This window comes from Budorcas taxicolor, chromosome 15 (assembly GCF_023091745.1).
Source record: "Budorcas taxicolor isolate Tak-1 chromosome 15, Takin1.1, whole genome shotgun sequence".
Classification (NCBI taxonomy): Eukaryota; Metazoa; Chordata; class Mammalia; order Artiodactyla; family Bovidae; genus Budorcas; species Budorcas taxicolor.
In genome coordinates, this window is record NC_068924.1 from 56,451,858 (window position 1) to 56,475,033 (window position 23,176).

Below are 23,176 nucleotides of genomic sequence, written 5' to 3' on the forward strand. Positions count from 1 at the left end.
CCATGGGAAGTGGAGTGAGCACTTCATTTACTTGTCATAATTTTATTCACTTTCCAATCATCTGATTGATACTGCCACCATCTCTGCAACAGACAAATGAATCTTTTTATCAACCAGAATATAGATGGAAGGAATTCTTTCCCCATCCCTACACCCTATGGGAACTAAAAAACAAAACAAACAAAAAATAAACACAAAACAAACAAAAATATACCCCTCCCATCCCCGATCCCCTAAGCCAGTAAAGCGATGACAACAGCACCTTGACATTGTTTTAATTCCAACGCTATCAGAAGTTAAAAGCAGTAAAACAGATAAGAGTACTAACAAGAACGAAGATACTTACTGTCTAAAATGTAAACGGAATGTTTTGGTTCAAATTTTTGTTAGACTTTTTTTCTTTCTTTGTTTTTTTTTTGTCTGTTTTCTGAAAGAGGACAGTTTGTTATCAATTCACAATTAAAGCAGCATGCAATTTATTAGTAGTATTTTTTAAACTTTTTTTTTTTTTTAACGTTTTTCAATTCTTGGCAACGGCAACAAACCACAACATTGAGGAATGTAAAGCAGACTTTTTAAAGTTGTGCGCAAAAAATGACTGTTTCCCTTCTGGTCATGGAAATGTCCAATAAATAGATTGTAGAACCACCGTACTGTATAAACTTCATTTATACATGCAGTTCATAAAATTATTTTTTTTCTTAACTGAATAATTTACCCTGTTATGTATATATACAAATAGATCATTTTTGTCTCAATATAATCTATACAACATAAAGCCACTATCTTCCCCTCTTAATGGTCAGTGTACATACACAGGAAGTGTCTATCCGAATGAACCGCCAGCCAATACGCTTTTTGCTATCCATGGTGAGGGCCCGCACGTACGACTGGGTAGTTCGGCACTGGGAGTTCCAATGCCTCTTGTCTATGCCCCTGCAGCCCTCCTTCGTGTAACCCATGGGATTGCACTTGGTCTCGTAGAAGTACTGCTTCAGCTGGCCTTTCGAGACGGGGACTTTTTCAAGGACCGTAACCGTCCCGCCCGACATGTCCACTGCGGTCTTTTTGTCCGCTGCGGTCACCCACTCGCTGATGCTGTCGCACACGCTCAGCTCCCCACGGCGGGCGGGGTCCGAGTGGCGCCGGACCCTCATGGACATGTTCGCGGCATCCAGGTAGTTTTTGTATTCCTCGAGCAGGAAGAGGAGAGGGGGCTCCAAAGGCACTTGACTGCTGAGCATCACCCGGGACGTGTACATGTCCGCGTCTTTATTGTTTTCCTCGCTGGGCCGAACTTTCTGGTCCTCGTCCAACAGCTCTTCGATCACGTGTTCAAAAGTGTCAGCCAATGACGACGAGGACGTCAGGCCTCTTGAACCCACCTTGGGCCCATTCATGCTCTCCAGAGTCCCATGGGTCCGCACACCTGGGTAGGCCAAGCTGCCTTGTGCTCGGAGGTTGGCTTCTTTCATGGGGGCAGCCTTCATGCATCCGAAGTATGAAATAACCATAGTAAGGAAAAGGATGGTCATCACTCTTCTCACCTGGTGGAACTGTAGGGAGAGAGCAGAGACAGGACACAAGACGATTTAGGGCTTTCTTTTGCTGGGATGCAAGGCAGCCCTCCGACTGTAATTCCAGGCCCTTCTGCAAGGTCAAGGTTTCTGCTGTATTGGCGATAAACTTGCAGCTGCACCAGGCACGGGTTAATGTCAGTAGTGTGCGCAGTAGGCTTTAATATAAACCAGAGCTGTGCAGCCCTGGTCCCAAGGTTGAGCATGTAAACCCTAAATTAGATGGCTCCTGAGCAAGTGAAGAAAAACTATGGCTTTGAGTGTGTTTTCTTCCTCCCACTTGAGCAGCTTTGTAAGTTTAATTTTTAATGATCTCTGCTCAGGCTGTCACAAGAAACACATCAAAAATGTTACCAAGCAACAACTGCAGGGGTAATAGTAATTTTTTCCCCTCAGCTTGGCAACATGGCTCTAAGGCAGGAATGTGTGATGGGACCAGTAGTGGCCTGTGGGGGGTGGGCCTTTCTAGCATAGACCATCCAGGCATGAATGAGAAACGAGTCAGGGAGCTACAAGGAGTCTTCCCATTGACTCTTTCCTCCCATGGAGATAATACATTAGAAGGAAGGAGGGACTTCCTTGGTGGTCTAGTAGTTAGGATTTGGCACTTTCACTGCTGTGGCCTGAGTTTAGTCCCTGGTCAGGAAACCGACCAAAACTGTGTGGCATGGCCAAAAAAAAAAAAAAAACAGAGAAAGATCATTTCATCACGCCATCCAGTTTTACTGTTAAAAAACCAAAGGCCACGGAGGACTTGCCTCCCATCATGAAGAAAGTTTCTGTTAGAACTCAGGGCTCCCAAGTCAAGCTCTAGTGTCTTTCTACTTATTTTCCTTACTACACTTTGGGTGGCCGTAATGAATATAAGTTTTGCTTATTCCCAAACAGAAATCATTTGCTACATGTTGATTTTAATGATGCGTCTATGCCCGGGGCTGCTATCATGAAAGCAATGTGTCTGCTTAAGAGAGAGCTGAAGAAGGAGGCATCGAAAAGCTTGGGAGGCAGTTCCCAATGCCTGCCATATGTGCATCCATGTGTATCTCCACTAACTCCCCTGGCCCCTGGCCCCTTGCTTTTCTGGCTCATATGCAGACCCATCTAAGAGAGCGTAGCCTCTCTTTTTATTGGAATGTGGCCTGTGTGCACGTGTGGATGCACGCAAGTCCTGAGCTGATCGTACCTTATAAAGGCCAAGGAGCATTGTATACATTTTGGTACAGGCAGCTGGTGATTCTTTCTGGGCTTTTGAAGTTTTCTGGGAAGTCCCTTAAGAGCACACCACAAAATTAATCTTTTCCTGTTTGCCAGAGGGTAGCTATACTCTAAATTTGACTCTCTCTCTACAAGCATGCTCTGGGAAGCCAATTAGAATGAGCGAACAAGTGAAATGAGGACATACCTACAGACACAAGGTTACCGTCGGATGGTGGAGGACATCAGAGTCACTTACCTGAGGCATCGCATCCCTGAGTAGTAACGAGAAGCATCCTCCCCGCCCCCCACACCTGGACACTCTAACTTACTCCTACTCCTCAGTTCTGGAGCAAGGACTTACAAAAAGACACTCACGTGCCATAGCTGTTATACTGTGTCAATCAATAGGAAAGGGGACTGCCTGTCTGCCCATGAAATGTCACTTGCCAGGGAAGGTAACCTACCTCTAGTCAGTAGGTCATACTGCAGAAAGAACTGAAACTCTGGGCATAAGGAGCCAAGGTGTCTGTCCTCCACTTTTATTGAAATCAGAGTTTCTACTACTATGGGGGGGTTAGTCGCTCAGTCGTCTCTGACTCTTTGTGACCCCAAGGACCCACCAAGCTCCTCCGTCCATGGGACTCTCCAGGCAAGATTACTGGAGTGTGTTGCCATTTCCTTCTCCAGGGGATCTTCCCAACCCAGGGATCGAACCCAGGTCTCCTGCATTGCAGGCAGACACTTTAACCTCTGAGCCACCAGGGAAGCCCTCTTTGAGACTTAATTATCATCCCCAGACAGCAACCAATTTCCTTGCAGATTCACTCTTGCTTTGTGCAAATAGCAAGCAAGCTTGGAGCTGCTTGGAGTACACAGTCTCAGATTGGCACAGACACAATGGTTTGGAAAAAACACAGATATCCAGTCTGCTAATACCTGAACTTCTGGAAAGGTTCTGGATTCTACACCATCAAAGAACTGGATCCTCCAAGGAGATTGCTATTCCTAGCAGGCGGTATTTACACACTGAATGAAAACCCTTTCTCCCAGCATTCCCTGTCCAAATTAAAGCAACCCAAGGGGCACCTCAAATGCAGGTCACCGAAAAAAGACAAATTTAGAATATTTTACTCCTGCCCTCTATATCATACTGGCTGAGATTTGCTGTGATGAGCTACCTTTTTAAAAAGAATTTTATTTTGGCTGTGCCAGGTCCTAGTTGCAGCTTAAGGGATCTAGTTCTCTGGCCAGGGATGGAACCTGGGTCGCCTGAAATGAAAGTGTAGAGTCTTAACCACTGAACCACCAGAAAAGTCCCTGAGCTATCTTTTAATACCATATTTCATGAAATCTAAGATACCATCCTTATAAAACACATCATTTTAGGTACCACTAGGATACAAAAAAAATGCAGCAAGATAAACTATTGCTTTCATTACCACTTAGAATGGAAAAGAGCTCTTTCAGACTTATTTGGACATATTTTATCATAGATAACTTTTGCTGCTGCTGCTGCTGCTGCTGCTGCTAAGTCGCTTCAGTCGTGTCTGACTCTGTGCGACCCCATAGATGGCAGCCCACCAGGGTCCCCCGTCCCTGGGATTCTCCAGGCAAGAACACTGGAGTGGGTTGCCATTGCCTTCTCCAATGCATGAAAGTGAAAAGTGAAAGTGAAGTCACTCAGTCGTGTCCGACTCTTAGCAACCCCATGGACTGGAGCCCACCAGGCATGGCCCTCCGTCCATGGCATTTTCCAGGCAAGAATACTGGAGTAGGGTGCCATTGCCTTCTCCAGATAACTTTTGTGCATATGTAAAAAAGAAAATTAAGCAAAATAACCTGGTTAAGGCAATGACAACTATGTTGCAACTGCTGCACAGCCCGTGACAATAAAATGACATTAACTGTAAGACACGAGCCAATTCAGGGATGTTTAAAAAAATGAATAAGAAAATGTGCATCTTAGAATTAACAAAATGGGTAAGTTTAGTAAATGTTTACTAACTGCCCACACTCGCTGCTTAAAATGGCCCAAGGTATTAAGCTATCTTAAACTATACAGTTGGAAAATTATTTTATTATCACTATCATAGTGAGTCTTTAAATGATCCTTTTTTCTATACTTAGCTTAAAGGAGCTGACACTGTAAAGTTACTGCTTTTCACTTGTCTCATTTTGTCTTTTTATTAAAAACTTTTGGCTTATAAAAGTAGTTAGCACTTCATATATCAGTTTCTCATCAGTTCCACAAGCAAGTACTTCAGAGGAACAAATGGCATCTGAGTAAATATAATTTGGCTTTCACCCTGAGCCCAAACACGGGCCTTCCTTAGAGCAGAACATCTGGAGACATTCAGTAATTAACCTACCTGGTGATAAAGCCCCCCCCCCCCACCCCCGCCCCCGCCACATTTCTACAATGCTGCCTGCCTGCTGGCTTATAAGGTCAATACTTCCTGTAGGAACAATGTTCCTTTCTAACTCTTCTATTTCTGACAATGGTTTCTTGATACTTTGGACCACCCAAAATGCAGGTTAGAAATCTTGGAATCAGTTCTGATAATGTATTTCTTTCAGAGCCTTTAAATCCAGTCAATGAAGAAATCCTGCTCTTTTTCTAAAATATGTCTCCTGTCCATCCTATTTTCTCCATCCTACTGCCACTATCTCAGCACAGCCCTCACCATCTTATTTTGACTATAATCCTCTCATCCCCTTCAATGTACAGGACATCCTTTCTGCTCCACTTAACTCTGATGACCACTGTGTGACTAACCTCTCATCTTAGGCCCTTATATGAAGACATGCAATGACTATTTATTTCACCAGATCAAATCCATCCTTTTTTTTTCACTTGGTATTCAACACCTTCCAAAACCTGGCATCATCCCACTTAGCTGACTTTCTTATGTTACTCAGTGTTCCATCACCTCTGCTCTGATCAAGCCAGTGTCCTTGGGGTCCCATATACATCATTACCCGGAAGTGACTTGTTTCTTTCTTCTGGCAAATTCTTTTTTCTCTATCTGACTAAATCTTGCTTATTCTTCATGACCCACTTCAAGCATCAAATCACACGTGCCACCTTCTCTAATTGCGCCAGCACACACTGACCTTCTTTGCCTCTAAAACTCCACATGACGTCTCATTTAGTACTTCATTCCGTACTCACTTGTTAATTGTTAACAGTGTTTGTTAATTATGGTCAGTCTTCAGTTGGATGATAAGCTCGCTGAATCATAGGTGATTCCCCCATAATGCTTAACACGGAATAATACAGTAGTACTCAGGCCAAACTTACTGACCATTTTATTAAATCACGAGAAAACATAGTTCTGACATCATTTTCATAGGAAGTCTTTCCACATGGCACGTACCAGTGAACTCACTGAAATTATTAGGCCAAGTACAGGCTGTGCTAATCCCAAATTATAAGCTCTAAAGTATTTGATAGATGGTAATTATCAGCCATGGAGTTTCTCTAATAGGATAAAATTTTACTTGAGTAATCATTTTTAAAAACAAATAATACTACAACACACTAACTGTGCAGCTGTTTCTAAGAGAAACAAATAATACTACAAATATTTTTTAAAAACAAATAATACTACAACTACTAAAAATACTACAAATAATTTTTAAAAACAAATAATACTACAAATAATACTATAACATACTAACTGTGTAGCTGTTTCTAAGAGAAGACTTGAAAAGGGGGCAGTAATAATAATTATAGCAAAAATTAGAACTTTCAGTCTTTTAATGTCCTTTCTTCTATTTACCTCTTTAATGAGGAATTCTATATACCATATTAGGAAATCATAAAAGGTTAAGTAAGCACTTCCATGACAATTTTCTTCTCTGACAGTTTCTTCAGATGAGCCTTTATTATGCAGGAGATAAAAGAGGCTATGCAAAATTACTAAGTAGATTGTTAGTCTATATATCTATTTATATACAACAAAATTCATTGCTGCTAATTCTGTTCCAAGCCTTACAACAATCAACTCAACCACGTCTATAAAATACTAGGCAAGTTGTTTTTAGCCCCATTCTTGAAAAATTAAACACAGTGCACAGGGCTAAAAAGAAACTTAATGAAATAGAAATGAGGTTTGCTTTTAAGCCTTACTCGCAAGTTTTAAACATTCAACCAGATGAATATCCATGACAGCATGCTGTAGTAATAGCTTTTACTTGTCTAAAAGACTACAGAACATTCACAATCATCATTTGACTGTCACAAGGAGATAGAACAGGTGTTATTATCCACATTATACAGATGAGACAATTACTGTTCAGAGAGGTCAAGTAATCTGTCAGGCATCATACAGCTATTAATAAAAGGTTACCTGTTTCACTGTCTACATTTTTACCATCAGGATATATGTTCTAAATATTTTTTAAATTTAAAATATTTAACTGCAGGGAGGAGAGGCAGTGCTATGAAAAGTGGTCAAAGAAGAAGCTTATAAAGTGTGGACACAGTTTTCTCTGGTTGTGTATATCTCAGAGTCCAACTTTCTAAAGGCAGCACCATTAAGATGATATTTTGACCTTCAAGACCCTTCAGTTTTAAGGCTTGATTAGTTCAGCAGATGGAATTTCAGACAATTCAGTCCTCCTCTAAAAGAAAGCTTTGCAAAAATTTACGCATGCTGGAGCCAAGTTTTCATGCCAGAGCTAAGAAGGGGAACCAAACAATAATATGGATAATTCGGGAATACAGGGAGAAAACTACAAAGCTCTGTTTGTTCCCCAATCCCTTTGAGTTCTGTCTATGAGCATGTAGTCAAAGAAAACACAGTTTAAAGATATACTTGCTCATGTGAGTTCTATAAGCAACAAGAATAATGGTAATGTTGGCAAAATTATCAATTAATATTTAATTTCTAACATACATGATGCAAATCAATTAAGAGCCACGTTAACAAAATCTTTCAAGTCAATATCAATAATCTTTAATTTGTATCCAGTTTCATTCCACGCATATATTAGGCTTACTGTTGTTGTTCATTCATCAGACATGATCTGTTTTCAAGCTTTACAGTCTAGGAGGGAAGTAGAACATAAATGTAAAGTAACAAGATATAAGGGTAGAAATGACCCAGGAAATTACAGGTACAATTCTATAAAGAGAAAGAGGTTACTTCTAGCTACAGAATGAAGAATACTTTGTGAACAAGATATCAAAGGATAGAAAGGATTTAAATGTATCCAGAAAGGATCCCACTGGATGGACAGCAGCTGGGTTAGAGGCATGGAGTACATTTCTTACCTGCCTCCTGAGAAATCTGTATGCAGGACAAGAAGCAACAGTTAGAACTGGACATGGAACAACAGTCTGGTTCAAAATCGGGAAAGGAGTACATCAAGGCTGTATATTGTCACCCTGCTTATTTAACTTATATGCAGAGTACATCATACAAAATGCTGGGCTGGATGACTCACAAGCTGGAATCAAGATTGCAGGTAGAAATATCAACAACCTCAGATATGCAGATGCTACCATCCTTATGGCAGAAAGTGAAGAGGAATGAAAGAGGTTCTTGATGAAGGTGCAAGAGGAGTGAAAAAGCTGGCTTAAAATTCAGCATTCAAAAAACTAAGATCATGGCATCTGGTTCCATCACTTCATGGCACAAAGATGGGAACACAATGGAAACAGTTTTCTTGAGCTCCAAAATGGCTGCAGGTGGTGACTGCAGCCACGAAATTAAAAGATACTTGCTCCTTGGAAGAAAAGCTGTGACAAACTTAGACAATGTATTAAAAAGCAGAGACATCACTTTGCCAACAAAGGTCTGTATGGTCAAAGCTATGGTTTTTCCAGTAGTCATGTATGGATGAGAGAATCGGACCATAAAGAAGTCTGTGTGCCAAAGAATTAATGCTTTCAAACTGTGGTGCTGGAGAAAACTCTTGAGAGTACCTTTGACTGCAAGATCAAAACAGTCAATCCTAAAGGCCATCAACCCTGAATATTCATTGGAAGGATTGGTGCTGAAGCTGAAGCTCCAATACTTTGGCCACCTGATGCGAAGAGCTGACTCATTTGAAAAGACCCTGATGCTGGGAAAAATTGAGGGCCAGAGAAGGGGGCAACAGAGGATGAGATGGTTGGTTGGCATCACTGACTCAATGGATCTCAGGGAAATAGTGAAGGACAGGGAAGCCTGGTGTGCTGCAGTTCATGGGGCTGCAAAGAATTGGACATGACTTAGCAACTGAACAACAACAACATTTCTGGGGAAAAGAGTTCTAGAATAGTGAGGAATAAGAGCGAATGACTGACAGGTTTTGAAAGACTCTTTTCGGGTGATGCTAAAGAGTTTGGAACCTGCCAAACAAGCATGGAAGAATCAACCAGAGTTTCTGAGTGGGAGGAATGCTTTGAGAAGTTCAGTTTATCACCAAGTGTAGCAGAACCTGAAAGAAATGATACACTGGAAGAGAGAAGTTAATTAATTGATTTTATTCTTAGTGGCTATTGAGCTTTGAAAGTAAATATTAAGGAGTACGTATGGAGTAGGGGTTAAGAGCCTGGACATATCTTTTAACTTATTCTATGTATGTATTTTTAGGCTTAAGTTGCCAAAAGCAAAGGGGTTAGAGAGAAGTATGCCGAGCTAGGTGGTAGCCACAAGCCATGTCTGTCTTGGCCAAAAGAACAGAACAGAGGGAGATGGAGAGAAGGCAAGAATATAAACTCTCATTCCAATTATGATTACACTGAACTTGGGTTCTACTGCTCAGCACTTTTAATTCAAAGATCTCTAAATGCTTTGCAAATATTAAGTAATTAAGACTCATAGTACCCTAGAGGTGCAGGTAACTATAATTATCCCCATTTCATCTAAGAGGAAAGAGACCCAGAGTTTTTAATCAACTCATCCACTCACTGTGGGTCCCCTGATAGAACAAGGTCAGAATCTCAGATTCCAAAGGAAAACCTGGCTTTAACCTACAGGGACTAGATTCTTCCATCCCTCTGCATTATTTTTGTATCGTTTGCCCATTAGGTACATGTTGCTTAGCCAAGAAGACTTAAAAACAGAAATGCCTCACATTCCTTAACTAAAATAATGGGTCGCTGGAATCCATAAATAAAATGGAGAGGGAAAAGCTCAGATGTTCACCTACTTACTTGAATGACCATTCAATTGAAACTAATCAATATTTCAGTAAATGATATCTGATAATGTACATGTTCCAAAGCTGTGAAGACAGTTCCTTTAAAAATGTAGTGTTTTTTTAACTGAAACGTAGTTTATGTCCAAGAGCATCTGATTATACTTCCTATAAAACACAGTGCTTCACACTACTCTCTGATCCCTGAGGATGCCCATGGTGATGAGTGACACCTGGGGACATTACTTAGCCTCACCAGGAGTGCCAGAGAAACTGCTGGCTCTTAGTTCAAACCCAGAGGGACACATACCTGCAAGTACCATGGAAAGAAAGTGTACTTCCCTGAAGCATAAATTTAATACACAGATGTACAGACTCCTTTGATAGAAAGCCGTATAACTCTGGTCCTCTATTCACTCTTTCTATTCCCCACCCTATTTCTGAAAAAATGATTTTTTCCCACTGGTTGGAGACCTACCTTATCCAGGAGTCAAACTAGATCATATTCTCCATCAGGCTAAGGATTAGGCATTTTCTGAATTAACACAGTTTGTACAGTACCTTGCACAAACTGCGTCCTCACACATGCTAAATAACGCTGTTCCCTTTGTGCTGGCAATATTTGCGTGGTTTTTAGGGAGGCACAATTAAAGTAGGGAGGTGCAGTTAAAGTAAGGGGCGTCCCTGGTGGCTCAGCAGGTAAAGAATCCGCCTGCAATGCAGAAGATGGAGGAGACTCAGATTCTATCCCTAGGCCAGGAAGATCCCCTGGAGGAGGGCATGGCAACTCACTCCAGTATTCTTGCCTGGAGAATCCCATGAACAGAGGAGCCTGGTGGGCTGCAGTCCACAGGGTCGCAAAGAGCTGGACAGGACTGAAGCGACTGAGCACAATTAAAGTCAGAGCAGTAAGACTTAAAGTGAGTGACAATGATGGACTGAATTTTGGAATAAGAGACAGAAAATGCCTGGCAGATGAACCAAGTCTGGGCAGAGAACACACCACCTGGCAGTCTAACCCTGGGCACAGCTGTCACCGTGTGAAGGTCTCCAAGTGCATCCATCGTTACTGCCCTGGGAAACCTGCTGTTCTGCTAGAACCAAGGGAGCATCCCTGAAAGCCAGAGCCGCCCAGAGCTAGCACTCTTACCCATGCTCTGCACCCTAATACTGCCCCACAGGGCACATCTCTAGCCTCTTATAAAGAAGTCTCAAGCATATGCAAGTCATGTGCGTATCAAGTAAGCAGACTGTTTAAAAAACATTTTTAAAAAAACTACCAATTGTTAGATTGTAAGAACCAAATGGCAGTTAACATTCAATTAAAAAACTAACTTCTTTAATTATTAATAGGATTCTGTTTTCCTTAGAATCTCTGGTGGAATTTATCATAATGATCTAAAATAAAGTTCATATTTAATAATGTTCTGACTATTAAATGATCCAAAGCAAGGAATTATTTATCAAATTTCCACACAGGGTAGACAGTAATATTAATTATGAAGACACTGTCTACCTGGTGCTGTGAAGTTTTAGTAATCCACTGTGTAAGGAAGGGCCTGAAAAAATTATCAAGTGTTGATCTCTACAAATCCTGTGAAATCATAGGGAAAATTATCCTACAAAGGCAAATGACCGTGGAAATAGTAAATAAGGAGATACAAACCTCATTATAACATAGGCATTTAAGTTATATTTAATCACACAGGCTTTGAATTTACAGAAAAAAATTAATTATGAAATTTATTTCATGCAACCTAAAGTCTCAAACTTCAGATAATTTTTTTAGTGCTGTATTTATAAGCTAAGTGTATTAATGCAATTCCAATCTGTTACAACAGAAGGAAAAACCTGTGGAGCCTGAAATAAGTTTTAGGAAATATTGGTATGGGATCAGTTTCCACGGGCTGAAATTAAATGAAGTCTTGCTTCCCAAAGTGGAATCCACAGGCCTATACCATTAGCAAAACCTGGGAGCTAATAAGAAAAGCAGATTCTCGGCTTCCCCTGCTTCATCCCATCCACACATCCACTCAGTCAGAATCTGCATTTCAACAAGGCTCATAAACTTCTAAGTGATTCACATACTTACTAAAAGTTGAGAAGCACTGGACTAAGTGATAAGACACAGAAATAATAGGGTTAACATCAACTTAAGTATCTTCCTTGGTTCAACTTGTTTTATTTGGACATTTATTAGGTGGGAAAGTAGTGTTGCTTCTATAATGTTAAGTAAAATCTGGGTTCCCTTTATGTCAACTGGCTTTTCCACTATTGTGTTTATACCATAAAGTGCAGGATACCTATAAATGTGACAGGCTGAATGAAAATTTATAGAGTACTACTGACCTAAATCCGGACTTCCACTCAGTCACTAATTTTTATCTCAATGCTACAAGGCAAGGGCAAGCATAATTGGCTTCCCTAATCATTGCAACCTTAACACCACTGACTCAAGCAGAATGACACTGGAAATGATATGACTAGTTACAGCAGCTAGTAGATTTCCAGGCAAATGCTTTCAGCCAGATGTCTCTGATCCTTTTGAGTGCTTCTGTCTTGAAATAATGGAACAGAGGCAGAAAGAACAGACTCACCCACTCAATGAAGATTTCTTATTTCTAGGCTTGTCCTAAAACAAACAGATCCAGCTCTCTCCTACCAAGTACTATGAAATTAAAACAAAAACTCACAAAAGAAAACTACAACATGGAATTAACTGGCAATCCAGTGGTTAGGATTCCTCACTTTCACTGCTGAGGCTCAACCTCAGGGTTCAATCCCTGGTCGAGGAATTTAAGATCCTGCAAGCCAAACGGTGAGGCTAAAACAAACAAACAAACAAACAAAAACAACAGCAGCAGCAGCAAATAGTCAAACTCGAAAGTATAAAGCATCAAAATCCCCTCCACAACTCAAGTTGGTCTTTATTTCAATAAGGTACCCAGCAGCAACTCAATTTCTCAATTGAGTTCCAACATCTAGGATCATTTGTTTCAAGATGGAAGCACCAAAAATGCTTTAAAAAAAAAAAAAAGATTTCTAAAGAAAAGTAAAAAATTTGAGTTGAATGACATTATCAGGAAGTTGATGGGGTAGTTTCATAAACAGAACTGGAGACTGGTCCACTATTCAGGCTTTTACAAAGGACTGAAAAGATGGCTAATTTCCAAAACCCAAGAAGTCACCAGGTTCACCGGTACAAATGTGAATGACTCACATGGAGAACCCTGATATCGTGGCTGTTAAATCACTGGTGAATGGGTGGGGCTGAGATGCCACAGAACCCTGTTTTCCCAGCCAGATACACCTTGAGCCCCACAGAGTTGACAGAGATGTCAGCGCTGTTAGGGACTGCCTCCCCAAACAAGGCGCGCCTACTGACAGGGGCTGTTGTGAAAGCACAGCAGAACCCGGATCTTCTTCTAGGTTTCTGGATCCAGGAAGGAGAATGCTCTATCTAAAAAAAAAAATGCAGGGGTAACACAACTGCATTCTCTGTCCCTAAGGGGAGAACATGCAGTAACTCAAACCAGAGGATAAAGAAAAGCCTCCTTTAAGAAGTTTGCCACAATGTGGAGACTGGGAACATGCCAGAACAATTACAATTGGGAAAAAAAAAAAAGCGGAGAAGAAAGTTAAGACCCGTCTGTCCTATTTCAGTCTTTTTCTTCAGAAGCGGCAATGTCACATCGACGGGCTGCTCTCAGGGTGCTGCTGGACTCAACACTCTGGAGTTCCTGCCAGGAGATGCTGTGGGGAGTTTGACAGCTGTGAGCCGACACCCACTTGACACCGTCGCCACACAAACACGCTCTTAATGGACCCCAGAGCTGCGGTAAAGGCATGCCCTTCTCAGCGTTTCCACAGATGGTGCTCCTGAAAATTTCCATAGCCAATGTATGCCTGTGGTTAATTAGTTATCTGAGCAATTTCCATATAGAAAGAATATCTGCACATAATTAGACCCATCTTAGGTCCAAACTGGAAGGCTTCAATGTCATTAAGTCAGAAGGGGTGGAAAGAGAATGGGATGCATGAAGAGACCTCTCTCTAGATCAGACCCCATCTTCGGAAATACACAAAATTTTAATTTTTAACAAAGCAAGAGAGGTGAAAACAGGTAGGGGAAGAATGTGGATGGATAAGTTGCCTCTAGAATCAAAAGAATAACATTCCTTTAGAAGCCACTACCAAGAAATCCTAGGGGAAAGATAAAGTGAGCAAGAGAAGAAAAGCTCACCTTTATGAGACCATTTTCAGGAATCAGTTTGTTAAATTCCACTGCAGCACCAGTACACAGCCACAGCCCTCCTTCTGGGATGCACAGTCATACCACAGAGAAGCGTGTGGGTAGAGGCCAAACATGTGTGGACACGCCACCCTGTCTGCAGCAACACAGTGTTCTGAGCATTCATGAGGATTAACCTTTTCCACACATGGAGAAAGCTGGTGGCTCCACACACAGAGTTGTCCTTTGGGTTATTTTTGCATCCAACTCTATAATTTCTTTTAATTGCTTACTATAAAGCACAGGAAAGTGCTCATTATTTGTAGCTTAATGCAGGAGCAAGAATAATTGCAGTCCCCCGCCCACTGCCCTCACCCTAGCCCCTAACTCTTCTGTGTGTCACCGTTCATTTGAAGAGCCCAGGGAAGCTGGTTTCTGGGCCCTAAACATAATGAACCAGGTGGACCCTATTCTAGAAACTGGCTGTGCTCCAGAGCTACTATAAGATACAAGGAAAATACTAACATCTCAGATGACAGAAGATCCATATGGCTGGTCAGGAAATATCCACATCACAGACTGTACCTGTAGGAAACATTCAATTCTGTGGTTTCATGAGTATGAGGACTGTGAGAACATCTGCTTGCCTCCAATCCTTTTCACTCAACATTGACGCCTACATCATTCTGAAGGAGATCAGCCCTGGGATTTCTTTGGAAGGAATGATGCTAAAGCTGAAACTCCAGTACTTTGGCCACCTCATGCGAAGAGTTGACTCAATGGAAAAGACTCTGATGCTGGGAGGGACTGGGGGCAGGAGGAGAAGGGGACGACCCAGGATGAGATGGCTGGATGGCATCACTGAGTTGATGGACATTGAGTCTGAGTGAACTCTGGGAGTTGGTGATGGACAGGGAGGCCTGGTGTGCTGTGATTCATGGGGTTGCAAAGAGTTGGACACGACTGAGCGACTGAACTGAACTGAAGACATGCAGACTCTTAACACTAATATATTTAATCTAAGCAAGGTAAGGAAGGCCATGTTTCGACACAGTACCATAAAGACATACAGTATTGGTAGTGGTGTATATAGTGGGGATTTGCGGAAGATGCTCTGGGACATTACATTAAATAAGTAATGTCAAACTTCTCTTCGAATTAGAAAGTGATTTAAAATAATGGCTAACATTTATTGGTTCTGGAGGTAAATAATCTAATTATGAATAGTAAGTTTACAGCTGAGAATACTGAGACTCAGAGAGATTTATAAATCATATTGCCTAACACCATATGCCCGGCATGTGGTGGAAATGGAATGTGAACCCGGCTGGCTTGCATGCTTTTATCCATACGGGGTCAGATGTGGATGTGGTGTCTTATATTTTGAGGGAGGTCCATTGCACCAGTTTCTTATTTATTTAAGCAAAGCCCTATGTGATCATTCCTAATAAGTAGTTTGTTTACATGCTAATTCCACAGAGGTTGAATATAATCCTAAGGTTTCCTCTTCACTACCCTCTTCCCAATATTGAATTATCCCTCAAGGTACCAACCATACATGCATACTTAACAGGGCACAGTGTCAAAACTCTGCAGGAATTTATTGGACATGGCCAGACATTTTCCCCTGGAGGTCTCTTTGGGCACTGGAAAAGAACCACATGCTTTTCAGACTAGGAGCCACAACTACCAAGGACACGCCTGTCAGCTCCACATATGCAAGAATGACTTCAATCAAGAAGCACCCGAGTGCCTTTAAAAAAAACTTGTGACATAAAAATCTTTCTTTTTAGTATCTCAACCTGATCCCTTCCAAGTGTAGAGACCTGGCAAACTAGGCTACCCCGCTTCTGATCCGTGCAGTTTGTCCTGTTACTCAAGAATAGGGCTGTGGGCAGACTTCCCTGGTGGTCCAGTGGTTGAGACTGTCTTTTAATGCAGGGGGACACGGGTTTGATCCCTGGTCCGGGAACTAAGATGCCATATGCCGCGGGGAACCAAGCCCACGCTCCACAACTAGAGAGCCTGAGCACAACAGCAAAGATTCAGTGAAGTCAAAAATTTAAAAAAAAAAGAGTAGAGCTGAGGGTCTGAGACGGGAGTGAACGTAAGGCTAGAGAGTGTCAAAGTTATTCTCGGGGAGCAGTTCAGACAAGTTAGGGCCCCAAAGACCGGAGACCAGATGGTCCAGGGTAGACAGAACGGCGGACTCTCAGACTGTGCTAATAGGAAGCATCGTGCCAAAAAGCCAAAGGAAGAAGGGTAATGGAATGCAGGCCTCATGCATCTTCTCTTGCCACCCAACTGGTACCCTGAGGCCCTCCATGTGAATGGCTAGGCAAAACGGATCCCATGGCTCTACAGAGTTGATGCAGAACATACACCTGGGATGATGTCCTGAATGTGTGTGGTGGGTCAGATGATGATGGCATAAAACAACACCTTGCTTCTGGCAACAGTCAGCCCTCAGAAGACAGTAAGCTTCTAGAGAAGCACCTGTAAGGAGCTTGAGAACAAAACTGGAAATGCCTGTTGTGAAGCCTTGACAGGTATTAACAAAAGAAAATGTGTATCCACATTTGTCAGTGGTGTGTCAGCTAGCTTCTGGCAGTCCACCCTTAAGCCCAGGAATCATTCCGTGTTTCTTGTGTAGGCCAGATACAGTCATCAATCAACTCCCCAAGTGCAACTGGTCCTCACAGGGGAAGAGGAGTGGCTTTCTGCTTTAAAGTAGCCCCATCAAAAATTATGAGAAAGAAGAAGTTTCATTTGGACTGAATAACCATCCTGCCAGTCTCACTTGGCACACTTCTCTATGCAGTGGAATGAAAAGGAGTTTCTTCCCCTAAATTCAGGAACTCACAGAGAAAAGTAACGGAGAATCAGTCTTAGCAGTGAAAGTGGCAGAGAGTCCTGCGAAGATGACATGGAATATATGTATGCTCTTCAACAATTGGAGATGTTGTCTAGGGCATAAATCTGCATTTACAGGATGGCCTGTTGGCATCATGCAGGAAACTCCCTACAGCTGGAGAAGTCTAGCAATACTGTAACATTCTATCCTATAGTTTAAATTTATCTTATAAAAGACTTAGTACTAGTAGTGTTAGTTGCTCAGTTGTATCTGACTCTTTGCAACCGCATGAACTGTAGTCCAAGGCTCTCCTGTCCATGGGATTCTTCAGGCAATGATACTGGAGTGGATTGCCATTCTTGGGGGAAGTACAAAATTATTTTTCAAAAGAGCGTCCCCGTGGGAATGAAAGTTTCAAGCTTAGGGAGACTTCCACTCTGATTTGGGATCTCTCTCTTGAACTCAGTCCCTAGAAATAAGGTTAGCAGGTGGGAAACAAGTGTTGAAAGCCTGGTACGCAGTGCACTGCAGTGGGACAATAGCCTTTTCTGCCCCAGTAAACACTGCTGGGCTCTTTCGACCCAGTATTGCTATTAGGTGAATAATGAATGCAGGTATAACCTTCCACTGCAGGAAATTCTGCTAGTGGCAACGCGGGTCCATTCCATGTGTGTCACTAGAGCTGGCACACACCCATGGCCACGCTGAGACATTACTTCCATTGGAACTGATGCCGGCACCAGTTCTTGGAACTGGGCAGCATCCCTGCTGCAAACCAGAGGCCAGGGAAGAGACTGAGGCCTCACTTACAAGGTCAACTCCTGTTTCTCATCTTTCAGACTAATATGCACTCTGTTGGTAAGGTTGGTACTGAAACAAGCACTCTCATTTACTGATGGTGGCTATACAAAAAGTTCAAGACCTTTCCGCAGTACAGTAAGGCAATATTTATCAAACTTTTAAATGAATTTCCCTGAGAATACATGTACAGTAACAGGTAGGTACATATGTACAAAATGACGAATATACAAGGTTATTACTTGCAATAAAGCACAGAGTAGCAACTAAAAAGAAGCTAAAGGAAAACAGATAAACTATAATACATATTCATAATAAATTCACACAATTGAAAGGAACAAGTTAGCTTCCATATACTGAAATGGAAAGCTCTCTGAAATATATTGGTAAGTGATAAAAGCAAGATACAGATCAGCCCGTGTATACATATACATACTATCTTTTGCTTTAAAATCAGGTAATATAAATAATATCCATATTTACCTGTATTTCCATATAAACATACTGTAAAGGATTCACATGAGATGGAAACAAATATCCACCCCACAGGAAGTATGTGTCAGGTGGGGTTACAAGCGAGCATAGCACAGGTGGGACAAGACTTCTCAATGCAGACATTTTAATACTATTTTGATTTTTGAATCATGTCAATAAATTATCAAAAACTTAAAAAAACAACCAATTAAAATGTTTAACCTAGAGGCTTCATTTTTGGCACCAAAGAATCCTTCAAACTGCTCTGATGCAACAGACACTCCAGAGATTCAGAGCAGTTCTGGCACCTGGTGGTAACTAAAATAAAAAGTCTGGGTTGGGGGAAGGGGAGCCTCCCTGGTGGTCCAGTGGCTAAGACTTCACCTTCCAGTGCAGGGGGTTCAATATCTGGTTAGGGAGTTAAGATCCCATGTGCCTCGTGGCCCAAAACCAAAACATAAAAATATAAGCAATATCGTAACAAATTCAAGAAAGATCTTAAAAACTCTGGGTGGCGGTGGCCACCCATCTCAATTTTGGAGACATTTTCCTGGAAAAAACCAGTTTAAAGTAGGATGGTTGGATGTAGAAAATAGTCTCTGGGGCTAGGGGGCTGAAGATCTGAGTTCTGGTCCTATTTTTCCCACTTGCTATTAAGTTGACCCTATGAAATGGCTGATAACTACTCATTTTTTTTTAACCAACAAATTGGGAAAATTTGTGGGTGAACCTTCCCGAGTGAGCCCATTCAAGGACTCTGCTGCCTCAGCTCTGTGACAGGCAGAGGGTCAGAGTTCTCACCCTACCTGCCACAGCATCACGCCAAGGGTCACCAACAAAGGGCAGTCCTATAAAGAACCTTTGCAAGTAAAGCATAACACCAAGCTGAGTGGTGATGGCCAAACACAGGAGGAGAATGAGACCCATCCCCCAAAGTCTCTGAGACACTCAGATGGTGGCGAAGAAAGAAGACTTCTAAACGATGGAACCTAAATTAAACAGAACATAAGAGTAGAATGCCAAAGAAAGACTTTGAAGAGGAAAACACGTGGTTAAATGACTCCATATGTGGTCATCTGCAACGGAATATACTGCAAAATCCAGAAGCCTTAACAGGGAAATCAGGGAAACATATATGGGGCAAACATTCAGACCTGAATACAGATGCATGATCAATGTCAAACAAATGATCCAAAAGGATGGCCCTTATCTTTGCGATCAGTGTAGCCGTTGAAGCCGTGTGCCTGTCACATGCAGGTAGGCCTCCAACTTTCCTCCAAAATCAGATGCAAACTTCAGATACTTTTACAAATGCTCCCTGGAGGACCTTACACACCAAATTTAGAAACAGAATGAAAAAAAAAAAAAAAAGACTCTTTAAAAAGGCAAGAAAGGAAAAAACCCACTCATCTCCATATGTACATCTGTACATCATCTGGAAAGCAGATCTCCTATGAAATGGATGGCCAAAGCTGCACCACAATGTTAAACTCATCATGAAAACCCCAAGGTTGCTTTCCTCAGCTTCCTGAAGTGAAACATTCCAAGAAGTAGGAAATAACCACAGGAGGAAGTTCACTGGTGGTACCCTAACTTGGTACTGCTATCTAGATGCCTGGAAACCAGAAGCCTCTTTGGAACTCAGAAGAAAGTGAAGAACTCCTTTCTGCTTTGATTAAGGAAGGTCTTTGAGCAAGGTTCCTGATTCCAGTTGGGTCTAGGTAGTCGAAACAGTACCATGCATTATGAAACCACCACTTAATGACTTTGATGAACCCTGCTGAGACGTTCTCAGGCTCCTTGGGGTCAAATGCCATGTCCTCTGACTTTCAGCTTCATTTTCACAATCAACCATGCTTCCTTACAGAAATTTCTCTAGGAGGCTTACTATCCTGTATTATTTCAAGTCAGAGTCCCCTCTTGCACAAAAGGTTTAAACCACCTCTGATTAAGAATTAGAATGTGTTCTATTTTAGTTCAGGATTCATTTATTCATTCAGCACAGGTTATTAAGAACTTACCAAGTTTAAATGCACTTTGCTTTAGGAAAATAATTTTCGAGTAAGTTTCTTGTAAAGCAGGAATAATTAACTTGGTAACTCTTAATAGATTCTTCAAGTGACTGAATCCTGAGTTTAAATTCTCACTGATTTTCAAATATAACAAAAAAATTAGTTATGGAGGTTGGGTGCACGCCCAGCTAACTCAATAGCTTTCAAGGGAGGTGTTTCAATGTTACCCCAAAATGGTCAATATTATATGGTTAAATACTGAGTTAGAGATTCACTAGATCAAAAACAATTCTTTAAAAAAAATGTTCACAGAAACACAGGGACAATGCGTTAACACTTCCAAGGTCTATGTCAGGGTCAAGGATACAAGCTCATATTTCATCAGCAGAGCTCTGGTCATTTTAGTGAAGTTGAAGGTCATAACAGGCTATGTTTCTGTCATTTCCTCATGAGAAGGAAACTAAGTTGTACTCCATGTTTATTCCATGAGGGCAAAAACCTACAAATATTTTTAAAGCTACATTTTGGCCTCTTCTCCCTTCATAGCTACAAAGGTCATCATCCTCTTTCTATGGCTGGGTTATCTTCTATTTGGATATGTCAACTTGTCAAATTTATAGCTTAGGGTGACTATAACTTTGGATGACTATGGCTTAGCATTCTCCTGAAATCGACATTTTAACTTTTGTTCATTTAATAGACATTCTCTGAGCACAGGTACTGGGAATACCAAAAAGAATGAGACAGAATCCTTGCCTTTGAGGACTTCACTATTAAAGGGTAGGGCGGGAGGGTGAGGGGTGGGGAACAGGTTAGACATATTACAGACAATTATGGTTCAATGTAGAATGTGCTGTAATTGACATGCACGTGGGGATTCCTTAGAGAGTAAAGGAAGGGAAGGTGAGAGAGGAGAGGAAATTGTCAGTACAAGTTTTTGTTTAAAATAGATCATGTTTTAGAGACTAAAAGATTGTATTACCTGCTTGGCATCTACCACCCATGAAGGACCCACAAAAAGTCCAGAGTTGATGAGCTTTATAAACTGGAAACCAAAAGGCTCATTTATGAATATTTACATAGAACCAATTTCCCATTTAGAGTGCTTTTTTAGCTGAATATCACAATGCTGGAATCTTTATCTTTTCCAGGGAAAAAGACATGCTAAATTATTTAGCAAATAGCTGTGGAACCCCCTACTTTGTATGTGCACATCAGTCAGCTATGTGCTATGGAGACTAAAGACAATATAGGAGATAAAGCTTTTGCTTAAAATACACAAAAGAAAAAACCTAACTTAAAAGACAACTTCCTTGGGACATATAGCTCACTCAACTTTGAAAAAATTACCACTTCTTTTTAACTCTTCCCACTAGTACATGTTTGGGTTAACCACCCCTCCTCTCCTTGGGATTTTCTGCTGAGAACAGAATAGAAATAAGATGTCAAATGGGAATAATACAGGGTCAGAGTCATGTTAGGAAAGCTGTGTTAGAAAATGCAGTGGGGCCTATTTCCTACTACGTCAGATCAAGTCCCCTCATGGAAACACAGGAGGGGGAAGAGGATTTCCCTCATTATTTTAGACACAAGGAATTTAAGTAACTTGCCCAAGATCATAGATCTATTGAGCAATGGAATGAAACTTGATCATCAGCTCCAGAGATGCAGGGTCCCAGGCTGAGACTGTTTCACGAACTTTCTATTTAAGAAATGTTTCTTTAGGGACTTCCCTAGTGGCCTTGTTTGAGAAACCACCTTCCAAAAGCTGGGGACAGGGGTTCAGTCCCTGGTGGGGGAACTAAGATCCCATAAGCCATGAAGCAACTAAGACTGTGTGCAATGAAAGATCCCACGTGCTACAGGAAGACCCAGCATATCACAACTAAGACTCTATGCAGTCAAAAATCCATAAATAAATAAATATTAAAAAAATTAAAAATAAAAACACAATGTACCTTAAGGTATACCAAAAAAAAAAGAGAGAGAGAGAGAAAGAGAAAGAGAGAAAGAAATGTTCCTTTAAAGTCACAGACTATCCTAAGCAGGATATTCTAGAATGTTTTTCTAGACTAAACTTCACATCCACAGCTCCTAGCAGAGAACCTATACAGAGAAGGTACCCAGTGTTTAATAGTTGCACAATTATTGCTTATATAATTAACTATTGTAAGATAGAGACTGTGAATGATTCAGGAATCCAAATAGGGTAGGTTTCTCTTGGGCAAAAGTCTTTCCAGAGGAAGTGGAATTCGAGGTGAGTCTAAACAATGAGTCGGATTTAGTTGGATGAAAGGAAGAGAAAGTCAATGAGTAAACAAATTAGCCTCCAAAGATGACAACAACAGGGCTCTTTTCTTGTTACCGCTAGAGCAAAGTGAAGCAGATTTAGACAGGGAGCATGCTAATAAAGTCTTCTTTTCATTTTACTGGTCTTCGTTGCTCTGTGTAGGCTTTCTCTACTTGCAGAGAGCGGGAGCTACTGCTCGTCGTGCTGTGAAGGCTTCTCATTGCAGTGGCTTCTCTTGCTGCAGAGCACAGGCTCTAGGCGCTTGGGCTTCAGTAGTTGCGGCTCATGGGATCTGTCGCTCAAGGTACATGGGATCTTCCCAGACTAGGGACTAAGCCCACGCTCCCCTGCATTGCAAGGTGGATTCTTACTACTGGACCACCATGAAAGCCCACTGATAAACTTCTTAATAGTCTCAACAATAAGTCTTTGGCTCCAGAATCACTGCGGATGGTGACTGCAGCCATGAAATTAAAAGACATTTGTTCCTTAAAAGTTATGACAAACATAAAAAGATGATTAAAAAGCAGAGACATCACTTTGCCAACAAAGGTCCGTATAGTCAGAGCTATGGTTTTTCCAGTAGTCGTGCATGGTTGTGAGAGTTGGACC

At 41.4% G+C, this 23,176-nt stretch overlaps 1 protein-coding gene across 2 annotated transcripts in view; it reads right to left on the bottom strand.

Annotated features, from left to right (window-relative positions):
- Positions 1–692: 692 nt before the first annotated feature.
- Positions 693–23,176, bottom strand: part of BDNF (brain derived neurotrophic factor) — a 40,544-nt gene continuing 18,060 nt past the window's right edge. For both annotated transcript variants that reach the window (XM_052652734.1, XM_052652735.1), the window contains exon 2: positions 693–1,556. In XM_052652734.1, coding sequence (XP_052508694.1) covers positions 783–1,535 — 753 coding nt within the window. In that variant the 5' untranslated portion in view covers positions 1,536–1,556 and the 3' untranslated portion in view covers positions 693–782. The remainder of the gene's footprint in view (positions 1,557–23,176) is intronic.